At 58.7% G+C, this 18,264-nt stretch overlaps 1 protein-coding gene across 1 annotated transcript; it reads right to left on the minus strand.

Moving 5' to 3' along the window:
• Positions 1-3,361: 3,361 nt before the first annotated feature.
• On the minus strand, positions 3,362-17,449 carry LOC142413654 (dual specificity protein phosphatase 22-A-like). Its single transcript, XM_075509993.1, has 7 exons — positions 17,429-17,449; positions 15,769-15,802; positions 15,021-15,103; positions 12,421-12,470; positions 9,107-9,181; positions 8,473-8,644; positions 3,362-4,051 (listed from the first exon to the last, which is right to left on the minus strand). Exons 1-7 carry the CDS (start codon positions 17,447-17,449, stop codon positions 3,845-3,847), a joined length of 642 nt encoding a protein of 213 aa, XP_075366108.1. The 3' UTR covers positions 3,362-3,844.
• Positions 17,450-18,264: the final 815 nt, after the last annotated feature.

The raw sequence follows: 18,264 nt of genomic DNA on the forward strand, positions 1-18,264 counted from the left end.
CAGATCGGTCCATCCTGAGACCCAGGCCAGTCTCCCCAGTCCCAGATCAGTGTCCCCAGTCCCAGATTGGTCCATCTCCAGTCCCTGACCAGTCTCCCCCCAGTCCCAGACTGGGTCCATCACCAGTCCCTGACCAGTCTCCCCAGTCCCAGATCGGTCCATCCTGAGACCCAGACCAGTCTCCCCAGTCCCAGATCAGTGTCCCCAGTCCCACATTGGTCCATCTCCAGTCCCTGACCAGTCTCCCCAGTCCCAGATCGGTCCATCCTGAGACCCAGACCAGTCTCCCCAGTCCCAGATCAGTGTCCCCAGTCCCACATTGGTCCATCTCCAGTCCCTGACCAGTCTCCCCAGTCCCAGATCGGTCCATCCCCAGTCCCAGACCAGTCTCCCCAGTCCCAGATCAGTGTCCCCAGTCCCACATTGGTCCATCTCCAGTCCCTGACCAGTGTCCCCAGTCCCAGATCAGTCCATCCCCAGTCCCCAACCAGTCTCCCTGGTCCCAGATCAGTCCACCCTCAATCCCAGACCAGTCTTCCCAATCCTAGACCAGTCTTCCCAGTCCCAGATTGGTCTACCCTCAATCCCAGACCAGTGTCCCCAGTCCCAGATCGGTCCAGCCCCAGACCACTCCATCCCTGGGCAGTTTCCAGTTCCCTCCCAGATCAACACCTGGTGCCGGATCAGTCCCTCCCTTGCCCGGTGCCCCGGCAGTGCCCAGCAATCCCAGTCCAGCCCAGATGTACCCAGGCAGGGCCGCTGGCCGTAGCAGAGTGTAAAGGACCATCTGCAGCCTGACTTCAGAGGGGCTTTTGGGGATTACCAGATTACATACACATTTCTTGGAAGAAAACCATAATTACTCCCGTGTGGGTAGTACAGAGAAATGGGAAATGTATGGAGCTGCACAGATGGTATAATAAAAATAATGATCTAAGGTACACAACCTTTACTGTCATTTATAATAAATAATGGCTGTAATAGCCCTTGTTTTTAAACACCCGACTGATCCCAATCAGATCCCCCCTTGAGATTTGGGGAGAGGCAAAAACATATTTTGCAATCAAATATCTTTAGGAGGGTTATTTCTCTTTTTTTTACCAAGAAATAAGTTAAGCTTTGCAGGGGGGGTTTGCATCGCCGATCCCCAAGGCACCCGTCCTGCCTCCCCGTGCCAGCCGGAGACCCCCCCCCGGTAAAAAATTGTTTCTTTTGTAAAAGTTCTGGGAAATTCAGGATATTTTAAAGGGGTTTCGTATAATCAAGCCCCTCGTCCCCTCTGGAGCCCAAGGAGCTGGAGACCAATTGCGACCCTGCTGCCAGCGGGGTGATTCCAACACCTCTGGCTTCGTTTTGGCTCCACAACTTCATGGGCAGCCTGGCAAGGCAAAATCTCAATTCCCTGGGGTGAGGGGGATCCCAACAGGAGGAGAATAAAATAAAAAACCCCTTAAAATGGGTTTTTCACCCGCTCACGGTGCTGGCAGCAGCGGGCTGGAAGGGAGCGAGATGCCCCGCAGCCGGGCCAGCAGCTGGCAAGGGAAAATGCAAAACACACCCTGGGGCAGGCAGCACAGCCGGGAATTTCTTGCAAACTATTTCCCTGCATGCGAGCAACATCCTGGGAAGCTCATTCGCACTTCAGCAGAGCGATTTGCCCCGCGCCAGAGGCACCGGGCTTTCGGGAGGGCTGATGTAGTGCAGGAGAGCTGAGCAGCAAAGCGTGCAGAGCTCTTAGCAATGTAGAAAGAAGTGGAAATCAGCCCAGTTTTACCCGCTTCAGGGCTTGCCTTCCAGTGCCCAGAAGACCTAAAGCCACCACAGGTCCCACTGATGTAGGTCGGAGTGGAAAAATATATATATTCGCCTGGGACAGCCCTCAAATTTGGGGGAAATTGGGCTTAGGAGATGCTATTTGGGCAGCGGTTGTTCTGTGATGCCAGGCATGGGTGATGCTGCAGCTTACGAGGAGCATCCCCAAAATCAGGGGGATTTTTCCAGGGGTGACAGCCGCTTTGGTGCCACGGTTCCTTGGGGAACGTTTGAGTCCCGGGATGCCCGGTCGTGGGACAGGAAGGGCTGGCGCAGGTGACAGGACGGTAGCACTCCACGGAGGTTATCACACCTACTGCAAATCTAATCTCTGCTTATCACATACCTCCAATGACTTCCTATTAACACCAGAAACCAACTTTCTTCTCTTTTTTTCCTGTGCACAAGTTCCATTTTTCTGCTTCCTAAAACGATAACGGAGGTATTAAATACAATATCAACCTGGTTTGCTCAACTTCCCTTCAGGCCACTCCATCAACAGCATTTATGGTCCTTGATCTCATTAATTGCTCGGGGCTCTTTCCCACACAGTGTGCGTTGCAGGTACAAAGCGTGGTGTACCTCCGTGTAGAATAACAGACAGCAGAGTCCCTTTTTTCAACGTAAAAAGACAGGGAAAAGCCCCCATAATTTTTCTCCCAGAATCCTATACGTTATGGCCAAACATTGAGTCTTTAAAACTTTTAATTTTGCTGGTGGTTCTCATCATGAAAATAGGAAACAGGGCACAGCGACGGAGCGGTCGTGTCGGTCCATCCCTCCGTTCCCACCAGGAACACCGCAAATCAAGACCAGCCATCCTCATGGTTTTAATGACTCTCCTCTTTATTAGGAGTTGAGTGAGTCACCCCCAGCGCAGTCACACTCAGAGTACCCAGAAATTTTCATTAAGGGAATTCCTAGAAATATTTTAAGGGCCTTTTCTTTTTCTCAGAATGGGTTGCAGAACAGATATTTTTGAGAAGCCAGGCAAGGTATTTGTAGTAAAAGGCCAAGCTGGCGTGGAAGATTTGAAGGTTTAAATGTAGAAGGACTGTGTCGATGGGATGGGACCCACCTTGTAGGATGGACGAGGGGAGTCCTGGCAAAGGAAGCCCATGCTTTGGAAACACACCGTACGAGTTGGGGATGAAAAAAGGGACAAAATCACGGTCCTTCAATATTAAAAAGGCTGTTGGAGAGGGACAGCATTAAATTGGTCTGCGGGTCGACTGAGTCCAATCAAGCAATTGGCTTCTTTTGCAACCAGGGACATTCTGATCGGGCAGCAGGGGAAACCCAAAACCGCTCCGGCTCCAGGGATGGAGGCGGTGGGGACAAGCAGCCTCCGGCACCACTGGATTTTCCCCCTCCCTGGAGGGGTGGGTTAAGAAAAATGCCAGAGAGACATCTGCTAAGACCAGGCTGGACCAGGAAAGTCCAAGCACGGCAAGGGGCATCTGCAGCCCCGGGAGCAGCTCAGCCTCCAGCCGCTCTCCCCATCCCACGGGGTCACAGCCGGGCTCGGCAGCACGCCCACGCCCCAGGACCCATCCCTCCCTCCTCGGGGCAGCCTCGCAGCCTGCACCGGCCCCCAGCTTCACTGCAAAGCAGAAGACAAAGTGGCCTCTCCCCACCTCATCCTGCTCTGGCTTTCCGAGGTCTGCGTTGGCATCGCCGTGCCCTGCCGGAGGGACCGCAGGGTACCGCGCTGCTGGAGAGAGGGACGGGGCTTGCTGCTGCTACGGGTGATGGAAAAGCGGCTGCGACCCACTGGGGAATGGGGGAACGGGACAGAGCAAGACGCTGTCACCAATTAACTGGCTTGCCCAGAGGTATACACGGAGCCGGCAGCCAAGGGGACTGTCTGCGAGTCCTGACCCCCCACCCCCCCAACCCTCACCCCCACAGCCGAGGCCAGCACTGGCTGCTTGCTGCCCTAGACCTGAACCCCCCCCGCAGGCATTTGGCAAAGGGAATACGGAGTTTACCAAGCCCCAAGGCCAATGTCTGCCTTCGAGCAGCCGGCTGCTTATCTGTTCATCCATCTGCTTCTGCCGGTGCCACCTGCGTGGCAGGGGAGCGGGTAGGTGGGAGCTGGAGAGCGGAGCCAGGAGCTCTCCCTGCTCCCCAGCTGCTGCTCCTTCTGCCTCTGCTCCTGCTGGGCCAGCAAGCACTGCAGCTCCTCCTGGTCCTCGAACGGGTTCCTGCCATAGTCGCGGCGGATCCAGGCGCGATACTGCCAGGACAAAGCCAAAAGAGGTTGTCGGGGTCGCTGGGGGCTGAGACACCCCCAGCTCGAGAGCTGGGGCTCGCAACAGCCCCGGTGGAAAGCGGCAAGCCGAGCGGGGCCAACACCCGCTGCATCCCAGCCACAGCCTCAGACGAGGCCGGGGGATCCCCAGCCACAGCCAGCAAGCAGAAAGGTCCCAGTTTCGCAGGAGCTCGCACGCCACGCGACGTGACCGCGTCGTACGAGAGGTGCAACGTTTCTCCCCGATCGAGAGCGCTCCCCGCATCCCCGGCCTGGCACAGATGGACCCGGAGAGCTGGCAGCGTCCTCAGCTTCTCACGCGGGCTGCAGCCGGGACAGCAGCTTTGTTTACTTTTCATTGCCAAAAAGCTGCTGCTGCTCCTTGTGTGCCCGAATTCCTGTAAGAAAAGCTTCCCCACGCTTTTCTCCCCGCCGTGGCAGCGCGGGGACGAGCTGCACTCGCTGCCGCGAGCTGCACGGCCAAGTCGGCTCTTGCATGCTGAGGCAGGGTTGTTTGCAGAGCGTCTCGCTCGCCGCCGGGCTGTTGGGGGGTGCCCCTCATCCCCCCCATCGCTGCAGCCAGTTGCGACGGCTGCTCCGGCGGCAGGAGCGTGCCGGTGGCCGGGGGCCAGCTGGCAGCGGGCTGAGGTCTGGAGGTGGCTGGGAAGCGAGAGACGGTCCGTAGAAATGCTTCCCGCTACTGCTGGGATGAGAAACGGCCAGGCAGGCCCAGACTGCGGCTCCTGAGAGCGTGGGCAGGAACGGGCAGCTCTGCCAGGACCCGCCGTGGCAGCTCCCGGTGCTCGTGGGGAGCAGGCAGGGCTCGGCCATCTTCCTAATAGCTGGGAACCAGCTGCTCCAGCAAGCAGGACTTACTGGGACGGGTGGTAAGAGCACGCCCAGCAACACCAAACACCTTACGAAAAGGATGGAGGGCACGGAGTGGGGAATGCGAAGGCTGCAGGTGCAAAGGGTCCTGCAGGGATGCAGGACAGCGGGACAGGCAGCTCAGCCCTGTCCTGCCAGGGCTGCCGCAGGCACGGGGACCACAAACCACAAGAGGATCAAGTCTGAGACTGACCCTGGGGGCATCCCCCGCTCCTGCAGCCAGGGAAAGTCAGCTCGGGCAGAGGGGATTTCCACCGGGAATGTCTGGATTTCCCAAATCAACTCCCTTGACAGCGGACTCACCACGGCTGCTGTGCGCTTGCAGTCTGCAAGCAACAAGACCTCTTGTTCAGGGTGGACCCCGAGAACCGAGCCTCATTTACTTGCTAGAAAACAACCTCTGGGAAGTGAGTCCCAAAGGATTTGGGACAGGATTTGGGGCAACCATCCATGCCAGCTGCTGATGGGGGGGAACATCCCTCCCATGCAAGAGGGATCCCTTCCAGAGGGATGAAGCTACGTGGGGAGACCAGCCTGGGCACCGAGGCTCGGCACCCACCGAGGCTCGGCACCCACCGCCCAGCCTCAGAGCTGGCTCCCACCACCCAGCGAAGGAGGGAAGGAGCCAGTGGGAGGCCAGGGGAAGCACCCTGCTGCTGCTGCCAGGCGTTTCCCTTTAAAGCTAGAGCAAGAAGTGGTTACAGCCTGTTTCCTCCAGTGCTGACCACTAACCCACTGCCCTCCTCCTCTCTCCTGGGGCCAGGAGCACCCATCCCATCTGGGACAGCACTTGGGGGGGGGGAAAGGCAGCCTGGCCACGGTGTGCCAGCACCACGGGGAGACCTTGGGGCAGGGGGGGATGGGTCCATCACCCAAACGCCCATCTGTGCCCTCTCTCACATCCATGTTGTCTTCTCTGTGCTCGCTTACTTCCTTTTCTAACCTTACCCGTCATCCTGCTGCTGCTCTTGGTCCCTTCCTTCCTTCTTTATCCATCTAGCCCCCATAAGCACCATTTGCCAGCTCGAAACCACAGCTGCACGCTCAAGGCGTGGTTCCTGCGGCGAGGGGCCGGCTGGGCAGTCCCAGAGAGCATCTTCCCCATTTCCACCTCCTGGGATCCCATCTGAGGTCCCTGCTCCGGATGGAGGAAACCGAGGCACAGAGGGATGCTCACCCACAGCCCTAGGGAGGAGGTCCGCAGGAGATCCCCAGAAGGACTGACCTGTTCCTCGCAGGTTTTAACCAACAAGAAACGAGGCTTTTCCTCCTGAGCAGCCTGCCCAGAACCTTATCCACGTCTGCTCCCAAGCACTGGATTTCCAAATTGCTGCCTGCCGGGATGACAGCTGGGCTAAGTGGGGAAATTTAACCTCTTTTCTACCCTCAGCAAAAGCTGAAGCTCAGGTCATGATACCCTTGCTCCTGCATCCTACCTACACAGACGGAAAACCACCCCAAAGCCACAAACGGGAACAAGGTGTGACATCCCGCAGCCAAGGTAAGCAAGCCACCCGCTGCTTGCCATGAAGCAAGGCACAGGACCCACGCGGCATTGGGTCCCACGGGCTCCTGGCCACGCAGGTGAATGCCTACGGTGCCCACCGCCCCACGAGACACCCAGCCATCCGCCTCGGCTAACCTGCCCGCAAGTCCCTTCCTCTTGCAAAGGCGGAGGGCGCAGGGGTGAGCTCGGAGCAGGGCATCGCTGGTCAGGTTGGAGCAGCCATTCTGGCTCTTCCCCCTCTTCAAATGCAGCTGCGGGTGAGTAATGCCAGACCTCTCCCGCTCCAGGACCCAGCCTTTGCCCCCGGGGCCGTGCTAGCAGCAGTCCGCCCATGCGGGCCATCTGCAGGTTCCCTCCCCGATGCTGCGATCGTGGGGAACACAGGGCGTTCCAAGTTAAAGGCGGCTCTTGCTAAACCCTGCGGCTCAGAAAAGCACGTCCAAGTGCCTCTGCCCTTGGCTCTGCCTTTGCTATTTTCAGGGAAATGCTTGCAAAGCCTCCGGCAAAACTTCGAGGTGATGAAAAAGCAGCATCTAAGGGAAAGGGAAGAAAGTCCAGCGTCTGCTGAGCCCAGCCTGGATTTTGGGGAGCAGGAGGAATAGGTCGGATGGAGCGGGGGGCACAGCAAGCCCCACATCACTGTCTGTGCTGGGACGTGGCCAGAGCATGGGAAGGGTTAGGGAGAGCTGGCCCGGCCGGGGGAAGCCCTGCAGGGAATCTCCAGCACCGCGGGTGTTTTGTAACCCCTTGGACCATTTTCTGCCCTCCTCCGCGGATGTTTTTTGCGAGCCAGCGGTAACAGGGCAGGACTGCGTCCCTCATGTGACAGCGGCTGCCCACTCCCTCCAGCACTCAGGGAAAGGAACTTGGTGGCGGGGAAGGGGCTAACATTTGGGCCAATGTCACATGCTGTCCCTGCCTCTCTCCTGGGAGGACAGAAATCCCCTTGAACCAGTTGGTGTGGCCGGAGGGACCGCCGGGTCTGCACCGCCGTTTGCCGCGGGGCCGTTGCACGATGCCCGTGGCTACAGCGGATGCGGGGGGGTTTTGCCTCCAGGGATGGGACCGAGTTTAGGGGTGACATGGGCTGCAAGATGCCCGGTACATGTCAAGTTATGGGTTGCTCTTTCCTTGCAGAGATCCAGCTATGGCCCGTGTGCTCTCCCGGGGCAGGTTTGGACCCCGGTCCTTCTCCGCAGAGCCCGGTGCTGGGCAGAGGAGCAGGGTCCAGCGTGGGATGCTGGAGGACAGCCAGCGAGCCGGGCGGGAGCTGTGCTTTTAAAGGCCTTTCCCTTTCCTTTTGAAGGCTTTCCGGGTCAAAAGTGCAGCTCTGATCTCTGCAACTAGTGCTCTCCCGAGTAAACGTGCCGCTGTCGCTCCCAGCTGCCAGCATCCAGCTCGGCTCAACTACAACAACATCCCTCCCTTGCACGGGACAGGAACGACCCATCCAGGGCTTCTGCCCTCCTAAAACCTGCTGCTCCACGTTATCTGGGGAGAATTTCTCCATCAACACTTGCCTCTATCGCCTGCCTCTAAAAGCAGAGGACTCGCTGTCAGAGGAAGCCCTGCCAGATCCAAGCACGCCCAGACATCCCGACGCTGCTCGCAAGAGCCTTCCTCCCTCTCCTCTCCCCCTTTCCGCCTCCGGCTGCGCTGCATTCCCAGGAACCGGCCCCGTGCCCTTTCCAGGGCTCCTGGGGGACTTGATGCTCGCCCATCCCTCCCACTGTGTCCTAGCTGAACTCTCAAGAAAAGCACTGGGGTTTTAAAGAGCTTTTTTAAGTGCCCTCACATAATGTCTAGGCACTTCTTTTTTTTTTTTCTTTTCTTTTTTTTTTTTTTTTCTTTTTTGCATGCAAAACCCAAAATCCCCAGGTAATAAATAGCATGCACGAAAGCCAGCTCAGGCAAAACAGCCGGCTCCTGCAGTGAGCTGCATGCAAAAGAGCCGTGCCTGCTTGCAAACGCCACGGACACATATATAAGGGGATGTCGGCGCGGGACGTACCTCCTGTAGCAAAGTCGCCTCGTACTCCTGCAGCTGCTGCTGGAAGCCAAAGTTGGGGCTGACGTAGGACCGCACGGCCTTGGTGGCGGCCAGGCAGCCCTCCCAGCCGAGCTCGGTCACCGTCATGAGGTAAGCCACCAGGATGGTGGTGCTGCGGGAGACCCCAGCCAGGCTGGCACGGCACAAGGGAGCAGCGTCAGGGAGAGATATTCCCGCTATGGAGGCTGGTGCGGCCCCGCAGCAAGGGACGCCCATGGGATGCATCTTCCCATGGGCACCCCCTCTCGCTGGGGTGCTAGCGGGTTCCCCGGCCGTGGGTTGGGTGGGGGTAAGGAGCCGCATGGGCAGGGAGCCACTGCCGGTGGCCCCGGGCAGGTGGCTTCCCCCTGTCCCCTCCTCTAGCTTGTCCCACCTCTTTGGATGCTCAGGTTTTCAGCGCATGGACCACCCATCCCCACGGGCCTCAGCAGTGGAGACCTTCCCCTGTCACCCTCCTGCTGTTCCTTGTCTTCTCCTCTTCTTCCTCCCCACCGCAAGTGACGTTCGACGTTGAGGACACTTCTTGGGAGCCCATCCCCACCTCCCACAGGACTGATGCGAACCGAGGACGCGAGGCGGTGACAGCAGCTCTCACCAATGGATGAGGCAGCCTCCCCCACTGAGCCGGCACTCGTGGATGAACTTGATGCACTCCTTAAAATGCTGCAGCCTGCAAGGAGAGAGGCAGGGAAGTGAGGATGGGAGGGCTGCCCACCCCTGCAAGGCACCCGGCCACACCAGCAGCAGCAGCTATATGTCCCCTGCCAGGACTTCCCACCACCCTGGGCCACCGGCGTGTGGAGGGAGCAGAGATCCTTCCTCTGCCAGGCAAAGGCAGAGGGGCTGATCTTCATCTGCCAGGAAGGAAATGACCTAAGAGACTTTCCGGGGTATTTCCTTCTTCCCAAGGCATCGGGATGGGAGCAAGAGATGCCATCAGCCAAACCAGCTCAGGGAGGACCCCAGGGAGACGGCCTCCAGGGCAAGGTGTCATCTTGTGCCCAAGGGACACGCGCATCTCCACGTCAGAGGTTGTCCTGAGCCATCGGCTCGCCCCTAATTCCCAAACGATGCCAAAAACACACGGTTCCCCCCAAGGGAAAGATGCCGGTGGGGAAGAAGGCAGGGAGAAGGTGGCTCCCAAGGCGTTTTGCCTGCAGGTCCCAAAATGGTGCAACTCCCTTCCCCTCCTCACCCCAAGCAGCCTCTCCGGCCCCTTCCCACCCAAGGGAGGGCACAGAGAGGTGCCCGTGCCAGGGAGGTAGGGCTGCCAGCAACAACGCAGGCTTGTCCCTGGATAGCTGCCTGCATTCCTGAGAGCATAACCGGTAACTGCCGGCAAGGCAGAGGGAGCACGTTAACCCTAACCAGCGAGTTTCGCAGCAAAACGGGGCAGGTCGGGCAGCCAGGACTTTCTGGCACCTCGGCTGCAATGTGCTATGGCGCTTCTCTCCTTCTGAGCTGGACGCTCAGCAATATGAGCAGCACCCGTCTTTCTGAAGGCATGGAGACCTAGAAAACAGGATAAATAACTCCATGTGTGCTGATGAGATAGAGGTGGGTGTTCGTGGGAGGGTTACACAGGCTCCGGTGAGATGCATCCCTCCTGCTCATCACCGCACGGGATGCTGGAAGCCACTGCCGATCCCTCTCAAAGACAGCAGGCACCTCGCAGAGCCCACGCCGAGCCAGGTATTCAGCTCCTCAGCACGTGTTTGCTGCCCATCCCTGCTCACCCTCACGGTCCCACCAATCCCCGGGGGAGTTTTAAGGCAGAAAACCTGGTTCTGGGTAACTTGAGCTGCTGGCGGACTCCCTGACCATACAGCCCCGGCTTTTTCGGGAGGAGGAGGAGGAGAAGAGGGTCCCCTTGGTGCGGCCGAGCCAGAGCCGCCCAGCAGCGAGTGCGGGAGCCAGCAGTGCCCCTGCCCCGGCGCCGGACTTCCTCTGCCTCCGCGTGATGGGGTGGGCGTGCGCCTGCACAGCCTTCCTGATTTCTCAGAAGCCAAGGCGCAAGCTACTGCGGACTTATTCCCCCCATGCCCCTCGCTCCCAGCGCATCCTCCCCCGAGACCCCTCCAGGGCTCAGAGCTGGCTTCCCTGCGGGGGCAAGGCAGAACCCTCCAAAATCTCCCCCATCCCTGCTAGCCCGTGGGAGGGGATGCTCTTCACCCCACCCTGGAAGGGGGATCGAAGGGGATGCTGCTCTTCACCCTTCCCTGGGAGGACAGGGCTCTGGTGCCTTCTAAGAAACCAGCCGAGGGCGTATTCAAAAATAGCAGGGGGTTCTGCTGCCCAAGAAGAGGAGGAGAGATGGGGGAGTCTCTGAAGATGTGGTCATACTAAAAATATTGAGCCTCTCAGCCCTGAAAGGGAATGTAAGTCCATTGCTCCTCGTGGGCTGCAGATGTGCCTCCTCCTCGACCACTGTAGCAAACAGAGCATCGCCCTTTGGGGGGCCTTTCCCTGCCTAAAGCTTATCCCGGGGGATTTCTCCTCCTCCGACTTATCTTCGCAGAGCAGACAGCATCCCCAGGGCCTGCACGTGTTGCCTACACAGGTCCAAGCTCTCCAGACCCCAGTCCTCCACTGCAGCCCCTCGGCTGGGACCAGCAGGGACGCACCTCGCTCGCAAGGACGTGATGCTTTTTCCTCCAGCTCCCTTGGCACGCTTGCCGCTAGCCTCCAGCCCGCTCCACGCACACAGCATCGCTCTCCCAACCCATCCCGGAGGGAGGCAGGTGAGGGCTTCAGCCACCCCATCCATCCTCACCCAGTCCCCGGGGTTTTTTTTCCCCACGTGGGCAGGCAGAGGAAAGCTCTCCCCGTGCTTTTCCAGCCTTGAAGCATGGGATCGGGGCATGCAGCCTGGTAATGTTGAGAGCCACTGAGGTCCTGAGTCACAAGCATCTCCTCTGCAGGACACGAAGTTCACCAGGATTGTGAAATCCGAGGCATAAAATGACAAGCAGAAAATAGTTCCTTGAATAAGTCTTCCTTCCGGCAGCCAGTCTTATCTCCCCCCCCCCCCCCCCTTTTTTTTTCCCTTTTGGTAGACATGCCACAAATGCAAAGAAATGAGAGAAGAGAAAAAATAACAACCAAAAAACCCTGGTCTTGCTGAGGCAGGGCTTTCTTGTAAAGCTTCTCTTTCCGCTCAGCGGGAGCATGAGCAAGCAGAATCACACCCCCGGGCACGGCTGCTCCCAAGGGTGCTGGAAAACCAACACCTCCACAAACGGGCTTCTGTGCAAAGTGACTCCGGTCACTGTGCATAAAGTTTCGATCCTTTTTAGGCTTTGGTCGGTGAGAAAAATCCCTCGGAGTTACCCGTTTTCTGGTTGCACAGGTGGTTTATGGATGCCCGTCGCCCAAAGCAGCAGCGGGGTGCTGCGACCGCCCCGGTGCCAGCAGCGCCTGCGCCCACCGCCCCCCAGCACCGCATCCCACGAAAGCCTGGGCCTTCCGTGCAGCACCTCTCGCCAACCTCATCTCGAGAACATCACTAAAGGACTTATGAGTATCTATGCTTTGTGGGGAAAAAATATTAATTTTAATACATATTTTATTTCTCTTTCCAAGGAGAATGTCTGGAAGACTGACACAAACAATTCTCTTTCTAAACCCATAAAAAATGCTCCCGTTTTCAACCCTGCCCAGTAGAATAATTCTGAAATTTGATGGAAAATTAAATTTACTGACTGCAAACACGCACAGAAACAGACTTTAAGCCCTACAAATGCTATTTACCGCCTGAGAATGAACCGCAGCTTTTGCCAAGCTCAGCAATGATGCCGAGTTTTTGCAGCACGAATGAACTGAACGTTCATTCTGCAGAATCTGAACTTTTATTGACCGACAACGACCAACACGCGATGCTGGGAGGCAAAAGGATGGCAAACGACTTACAGGTTTTGACTGGATGAATCCGAGGCTGAGATACAGAGATAGGTCATGTCCTGCAATACAAAGATGGTTGCAATAATGAGATACCTCCGAGAAACACCAAATCTTTTCTCTTTTTCATTTCTCTCTTTTCCCTCTCCCCAGCTGACCCTTAGGTGAGGGGAAAGGCACAGCCTGCTTTCGGGTACCATTGCTCCGCTCCCCGTGGGTAGGGAGAAGCAACGAAGGGTCGCATCCATCCCACCCCGGGGTATTTCCCCCCCATTTCAGCCCAGAGGAGAGCCCAGGCTGTGGGGAACCGCTACGATGCTCAGGAGCCCCCCAAAACTGAGCCACCCCTTCACCGGGGCCCCGACCGGCGAGCCCCGTCAGGAAGACGTGTGCGAACACGCACTGATGAAGTCAGTCTCATCAATGAGTTATTTCCTCCCGGTCCTTTTAATACACAACAAATCATCCTGCCGCATGTTGGCGTAGGTCAGATTACTTTCTTTAAAACATCGCTTCCTCGAACCTCCCTGTTCTGCGCTAAAATTAGATCCTTTTCATCTGAGGTTTTGGTTGTGTTGGTTTTTTTTTTTTTTTCCCTCCCTTTTTTCTTCTTAGTGAAATGGGTGGAAATCCTGCCAGCCAGAGCTGAAACGGCCGAACACCAGGGATTGCCCCATCTCCATCGGCTCCCTGTGGCATCGCTGCCGAAAGGGCTCCCCTGGGCTGATGCAGCCCAAACCCATGGGCCACCCTCGCTTCTCTCCACTGCAGAGCAAACCAGGAGGCTGGAAAAAACCGATCATTTAAGGAGGGAAGGGGCAGAGCGGGTCAGGCACGGGGATCTTTCTGTGCTGGAAAGACCCACGTTGCAAGGATGAGCGCGGGCGGGCTTTCCCGTGCATCTCCTCTCCATCCCATCCGTCCTCCCCAGCCCCGTCCCGTGCTCGCCCCTGCCATCCCACAGCCTCTCGCAGGATGGGGACGAGGTGCCGCAGCAACGTGCCACTTGCCGGCTCCCCATGGCGTGCCAGCTGGCTGCTCTCCACCCGGGGAGAAGCTGCCGGAGAGGCCGGGGCCGGGAGAAAACCAGAGCCAGCGGGTTCCTCATCCACGCCCCTGGCCAAACCACGGCTCCCCGGCATGCAGGGGATGGTGGCTGCAGGCAGGAGCTCGGCGGGTGGAAGGGGACCATGCGTCAGGCAGGGGCACGGGGACCAGCAAGCAAACGCCAACAGGTTTGGCGAGATGAGCCACGATGGGCTGCGGCATCCCAAAACCTGGCTGTGCCCTGCCATGCCTGGCACCAGCACGACCTCCCCGCAGCGAGGAGAGCCACCGTGCCATCAAAGCCACCGTGCCAACCAGCGGAGCAGCCGAAGCGACCCCGCTCCTCCCCAAACCCCGACCCGCACCCCGATCCTGGATTAACTGCTGGGCTCGCGGTGGCTTCCCCTTCCCCGCAGGGCTGGGTGCCCCCATCCCGCCTCGGAGAGCTGGGCCACGCATGGGAACGGTGCTGGGGTTTGCGGTTCCCAACCCAGGGCCGTGATTGACACATTGCTCAACCCACCATGCCTTCCCGGTTCCCCTTTCCACCAGCCCGGCGGCTTGCTCCGTGTTGTAAGCTCGCCGTGCGGTTTGCTACCCGTCTGGCCGTGCTCCGAGCCCCACCAGCTGCCCCTTCTCCAGCCACGAGCCGTTTCTTTGCACCGATTTTATGCGGCCTCCTTCCTTCTCTCTCTCCCCGCTCCACGTTACTCAACGCTGTAGCGGGGGAAAAGGCTCGAGCTGGTGTTTTGCTGGGACTCCCAGCCATCGCGGCCCCAAAGGACGAGGGGTTCTGGCAGTCCCCTTCACCTTCCGCAGCATCCCGGGATTTGGGAGCCGGCAGCGGGTCCGACACCGGGACGAAGTCGCGTGTGGCCGTCCGCCGCGACGTGGGCAGCGTGGCCGGAGTAATCCCCACGCACGGGGCTGCTCCTCCTCCTCCTGCTGCAGGCTCCAGCCGGCCCACGGCTCCGTGCGGGCAGGATTTGTGCACCGGCACCTCTGGCATCAACCCACCGGGCACCTCCCTCCTGCCTCAGTTTCCCCCCCCCACAGCCCGAGGGGTCCCGTGGCGCTCCGGGGGCCGCGGGTGGGGGATGGCGGGGGCAGGGGGGGGGCAGGCAGAGCCAGGGCGGCCCGGGACCCCCTGTCCTGGGGGTCGTTGGGGTGTCCGGGTCCCGCTGCGGCCCCGCTCCCGCTCGGGGCGGGACGCGGCCCCGGCGCCGCCATCCGCGGGGATCCGCCGCCCTCTCGCGGTTCTCCCCGCGGCAGCACCGGGCACCCCGCCGGGTCCCGGCCCCGCCAGCGCTAGGCTTTTCACCCTAAAAACCATCGAGGGGGTGGCCGTGCCCCCCAAAATACCCCTTTCCCCCTACCCCCCTCCGAAAGCCAGCGCTGAGCCTCTTTGGGGGCAATTCGGCGTCGCACGGTGCAAATTGGTGCAAATCCGGCATTGCTGCTCCCCTCTCTGCCCCACGCCGGGAGAAGAGCGTGTGTCCCCTCTGCACCCTCCCAGCCCCTGCTCCCCCGGGATGGTCCCCCAGGTCCCCCACCCGGGCACCCACCTCCAGCACCGGCTCGGCCCTGCTGTGGACGGAGAGGATGTGCGTCACCCCGTTCCTCAGCAGGTTTTCCCGGTCCTCAGAGTCTGGAAGCAGGAGCGGTACGTGAGTCGCCTGCCCTCCTGGGAGATCTGCTGGATCCAGCACCCACCAGCAACCCTTATCCATCACCCCCGGCCCCTCGACCCCCGTGCCAGCCCCTGCCCGCTGCCTCTCACCCCGCACGATGCAGGGAAGGAGACCAGGCATCGCCATGCGCTTCCTTCAAAGCAAAATCCCCCTCGGATGCACTGGGTATTCAAGCAGGCTCCTAAAACCACTCCCAGAATCAGAAATTATACTGCTAATTTGGAAAAGGCGGTTGTGTCTTTGCTGTTGGGTGAAAGCCAAGCTTCGCCCTACTCCTCACGGGGCCAGAGGCCCCAGCGAGAAAGCCAGGCGTTGGCCCTCTGTAAATATTGTCTCAGCAAACATGGGGAGGTTTCCAGCCATACCAGGGGCTCCCCGGTGCTCCGGCATGGCTGGTGACCGCCACACCCCACAGATGTCCCTTTCCCGGGCTAGAGGTGCACGGGGCCGCTTGCGATTGGGATGGGGCTTTTGGGGGGCTTTGGATCTCTGGAAGATGCTGAGGTCCCCAGTCGGGAGCAGGCACAGGGAATCCCCGAGGAGAGGGGCTCCTCCAGCCCTGCCAGCTGGGCAGGGATCCCACAGCAAGACCCGCGGAGGTGGAGCAGGGAAAGGCACTCACCGCGGATGTTCCCGAGGTAGAGGCCTTTGACAACCTGGGAGGTGACAAAAAGGAGAGAGATTTCAGATGGCGCCGGGCACAACGTGCATCCGACGTGGCGGGAGCGACAAGCGGCGTGCCTGGTACCAGCAGGGCCAGGGCATCTGGCAGCAAACTCCCGAGGCAACGATAAAGCAAGCACCTAATCAGCGAATCATCTTCATTAACGAACGTCAGAGGCTGAGCCCACTCAAACCACCAGCCCAAACCCCTGCAGGAGCGCAGAGCTCAGGAAAACTCAGCACATAAATGGAGGGGGCTTGCATTTGGTCCTATTGCTATGGGAAAGGCAGTGCTGGGGGCTGGATTCCCCAGACAGCTCGGCCCACTCCAGCCTCCTCCTTCAAGGTGGGGCTCCAGCAGGGACCCCCCATCGCCCTGGCTCCCGGAGGCAGGCCAGCTTGCTGAGGCTAAGTTTATTTTGCTATTCTACAGCAACCACCTCTTGCAAATAGTTTCAAAGGTTGCCTCTGCCAGCCAGGGATAGACGGGCAAAGGCATAGGCTATTTATAATACTTTTTCTGGCCAGGATGTTGCAGTAAGTGCCGTCAAGTATGCAAATTTGGTCTCCAACTCACTGCTGCAGGGTTATGAAGGAGAAAAAGGGGCAGCTCAGGGTATTTACAGAGTGTAAGAGCCTGCCAGAGCAGTTTCCAGGAGCACCAAAAGGAAGAGCTGGTTCCCAAATGGACTCTTTTGCACCCATCTGGCAGAAGACAGCTGGTTTGAGATGCTGTAGGAAGGGTTTTCAACAGCTCTGGGTCACATCCAGCTCATTCAGCTGAACCCCAGCCCGCTTCTGGGGTGCAAACACCTAGATTCAGCAAACGTCTGCCTTCAGCACAGCAAAGCTGCTACCACTAGAAGGAGGACGCCGAGCCCCGCATCTTATCAAGTCAAAGCCGGATCCTGCAAGACAAATGTGTCTGCACCAACCCAGCCCCTGGCAAAGGCAGCCCGGGCTCCCCAAGAGGGTTTGGTGGCACCAGGGAGGCTGTAAAAGCCACTTTGCCAGGTCAGGCTGCAGCTGCAGGGGGTGAAACCCTCGTATTAAATCACACCAGAGCTGTGCAAAGAGAGTTTGCCCTGGTCTGGTCTCTCCGTTGTTGTCCCAGAGTCTAATTTTAAACTGGATAACACACATACCAAGCGGTTATTTAAGGATACAAACAGAAATCAATCCCCTCTGCCAGCCCCGGAGTTCAGCTGAGCAACGAGCAGCAGTAAAACCCCACTTCCCCCTTCGCAGCTCATGGCTGCCAGGCACAGATACGTCCCGGGGGTGGCAAGGGGAGGAAATTTCCCCGCAGGGACCTGAGGATTTTAATGCCATGGCCTCACCGCCCAAGGGACGAGCATCTAAAGCCAGCTGTTACTTTTCTAACACCCACAGACACTTAGCTGATCACCTCGGATATAAACCCAGGGATCACCGTTTGCTTTCTTAATTCCCCTTCTCAACTGCGTGAAGTTTCGAAGGGGAATGAGAAAAGGAAGATGCAAACGGTTGTATTTAGGGCATCATGGGGGTCTGGGAACAAGCATCCCCCTGGGCTGCAGGAGAAAGGTCCTGCCCAAGGAGGACGTGCTGGCCCCCCAGTACCACTGGCCCCCCAGTACCTTGCTCATTCCACTCCCCATGGTTTTTCTCTCCCCAGAGTCAGGCTTCCGGTAGCTTCTTGTTCTCCAAGGCTATCTGCAAATAAGCACCCAAAAATCCCAGATGGAGAGATCTGCCCCCCTCCAAAAGCGCATCCCGCTGCCGCGAGCAGGAGGAAGGGGAACACGCGTCAGGAGGGGAGCGTGCAGACCCCCAGCAAATTCAGCTCGCTTACCGGCGGCAGGCTGCTCCGGCAGGTGAAGCGGACGGAGGAGAGTGGCTGGTGCCAGGCAGGGGAGGATGAAATAAGGATCCGGGGCCATGGCGAGGCTCAGGTTTCTCTCCCGGGCTCCCTGGGGCTTTCGCAGCCTTTTGGGGAGGGTGAAGAGGAGGACGCTTGGGAGGAACGACTCCCTCGTCCCGGCGATGCTCACCGGGGTTCATTCTGGGATGCTACGGGCTGGCACGAGCCCTGCACTCAGCAGGATTTCTCTCCCAGTCATGTTAATTCCTCCCAGTCACGGGAACGAGAGCGGAATTCAGAATAAGGCACTTACCTCGAAAAACAGAGCATGGCACGAGCGATGTGCAGCTAATGGAGCGTTGAGGATAAGCCCATCTCCCCCTCCCTCCAGCAAGGGAGATAAGAGGAGCTGTAAAGCAGCGCTGCAATTCCAGCACATGCTCCAAAACATCAATTTTCAAAGCAGATGGACCTAGCAGCTCACCGGCCCCCTCCCAGATCAGCGCCATCAGCCTGCCAGAGGCACGAGCTATACGAAGAGCAGAGAAAAGCCAACCGCGAGCGTAGCGAAAACCCCGCAGCCATCGCCAGTCTGCGATTCTGTCATCCTTG

Source organism: Mycteria americana, chromosome 8, assembly GCF_035582795.1.
Source record: "Mycteria americana isolate JAX WOST 10 ecotype Jacksonville Zoo and Gardens chromosome 8, USCA_MyAme_1.0, whole genome shotgun sequence".
Classification (NCBI taxonomy): Eukaryota; Metazoa; Chordata; class Aves; order Ciconiiformes; family Ciconiidae; genus Mycteria; species Mycteria americana.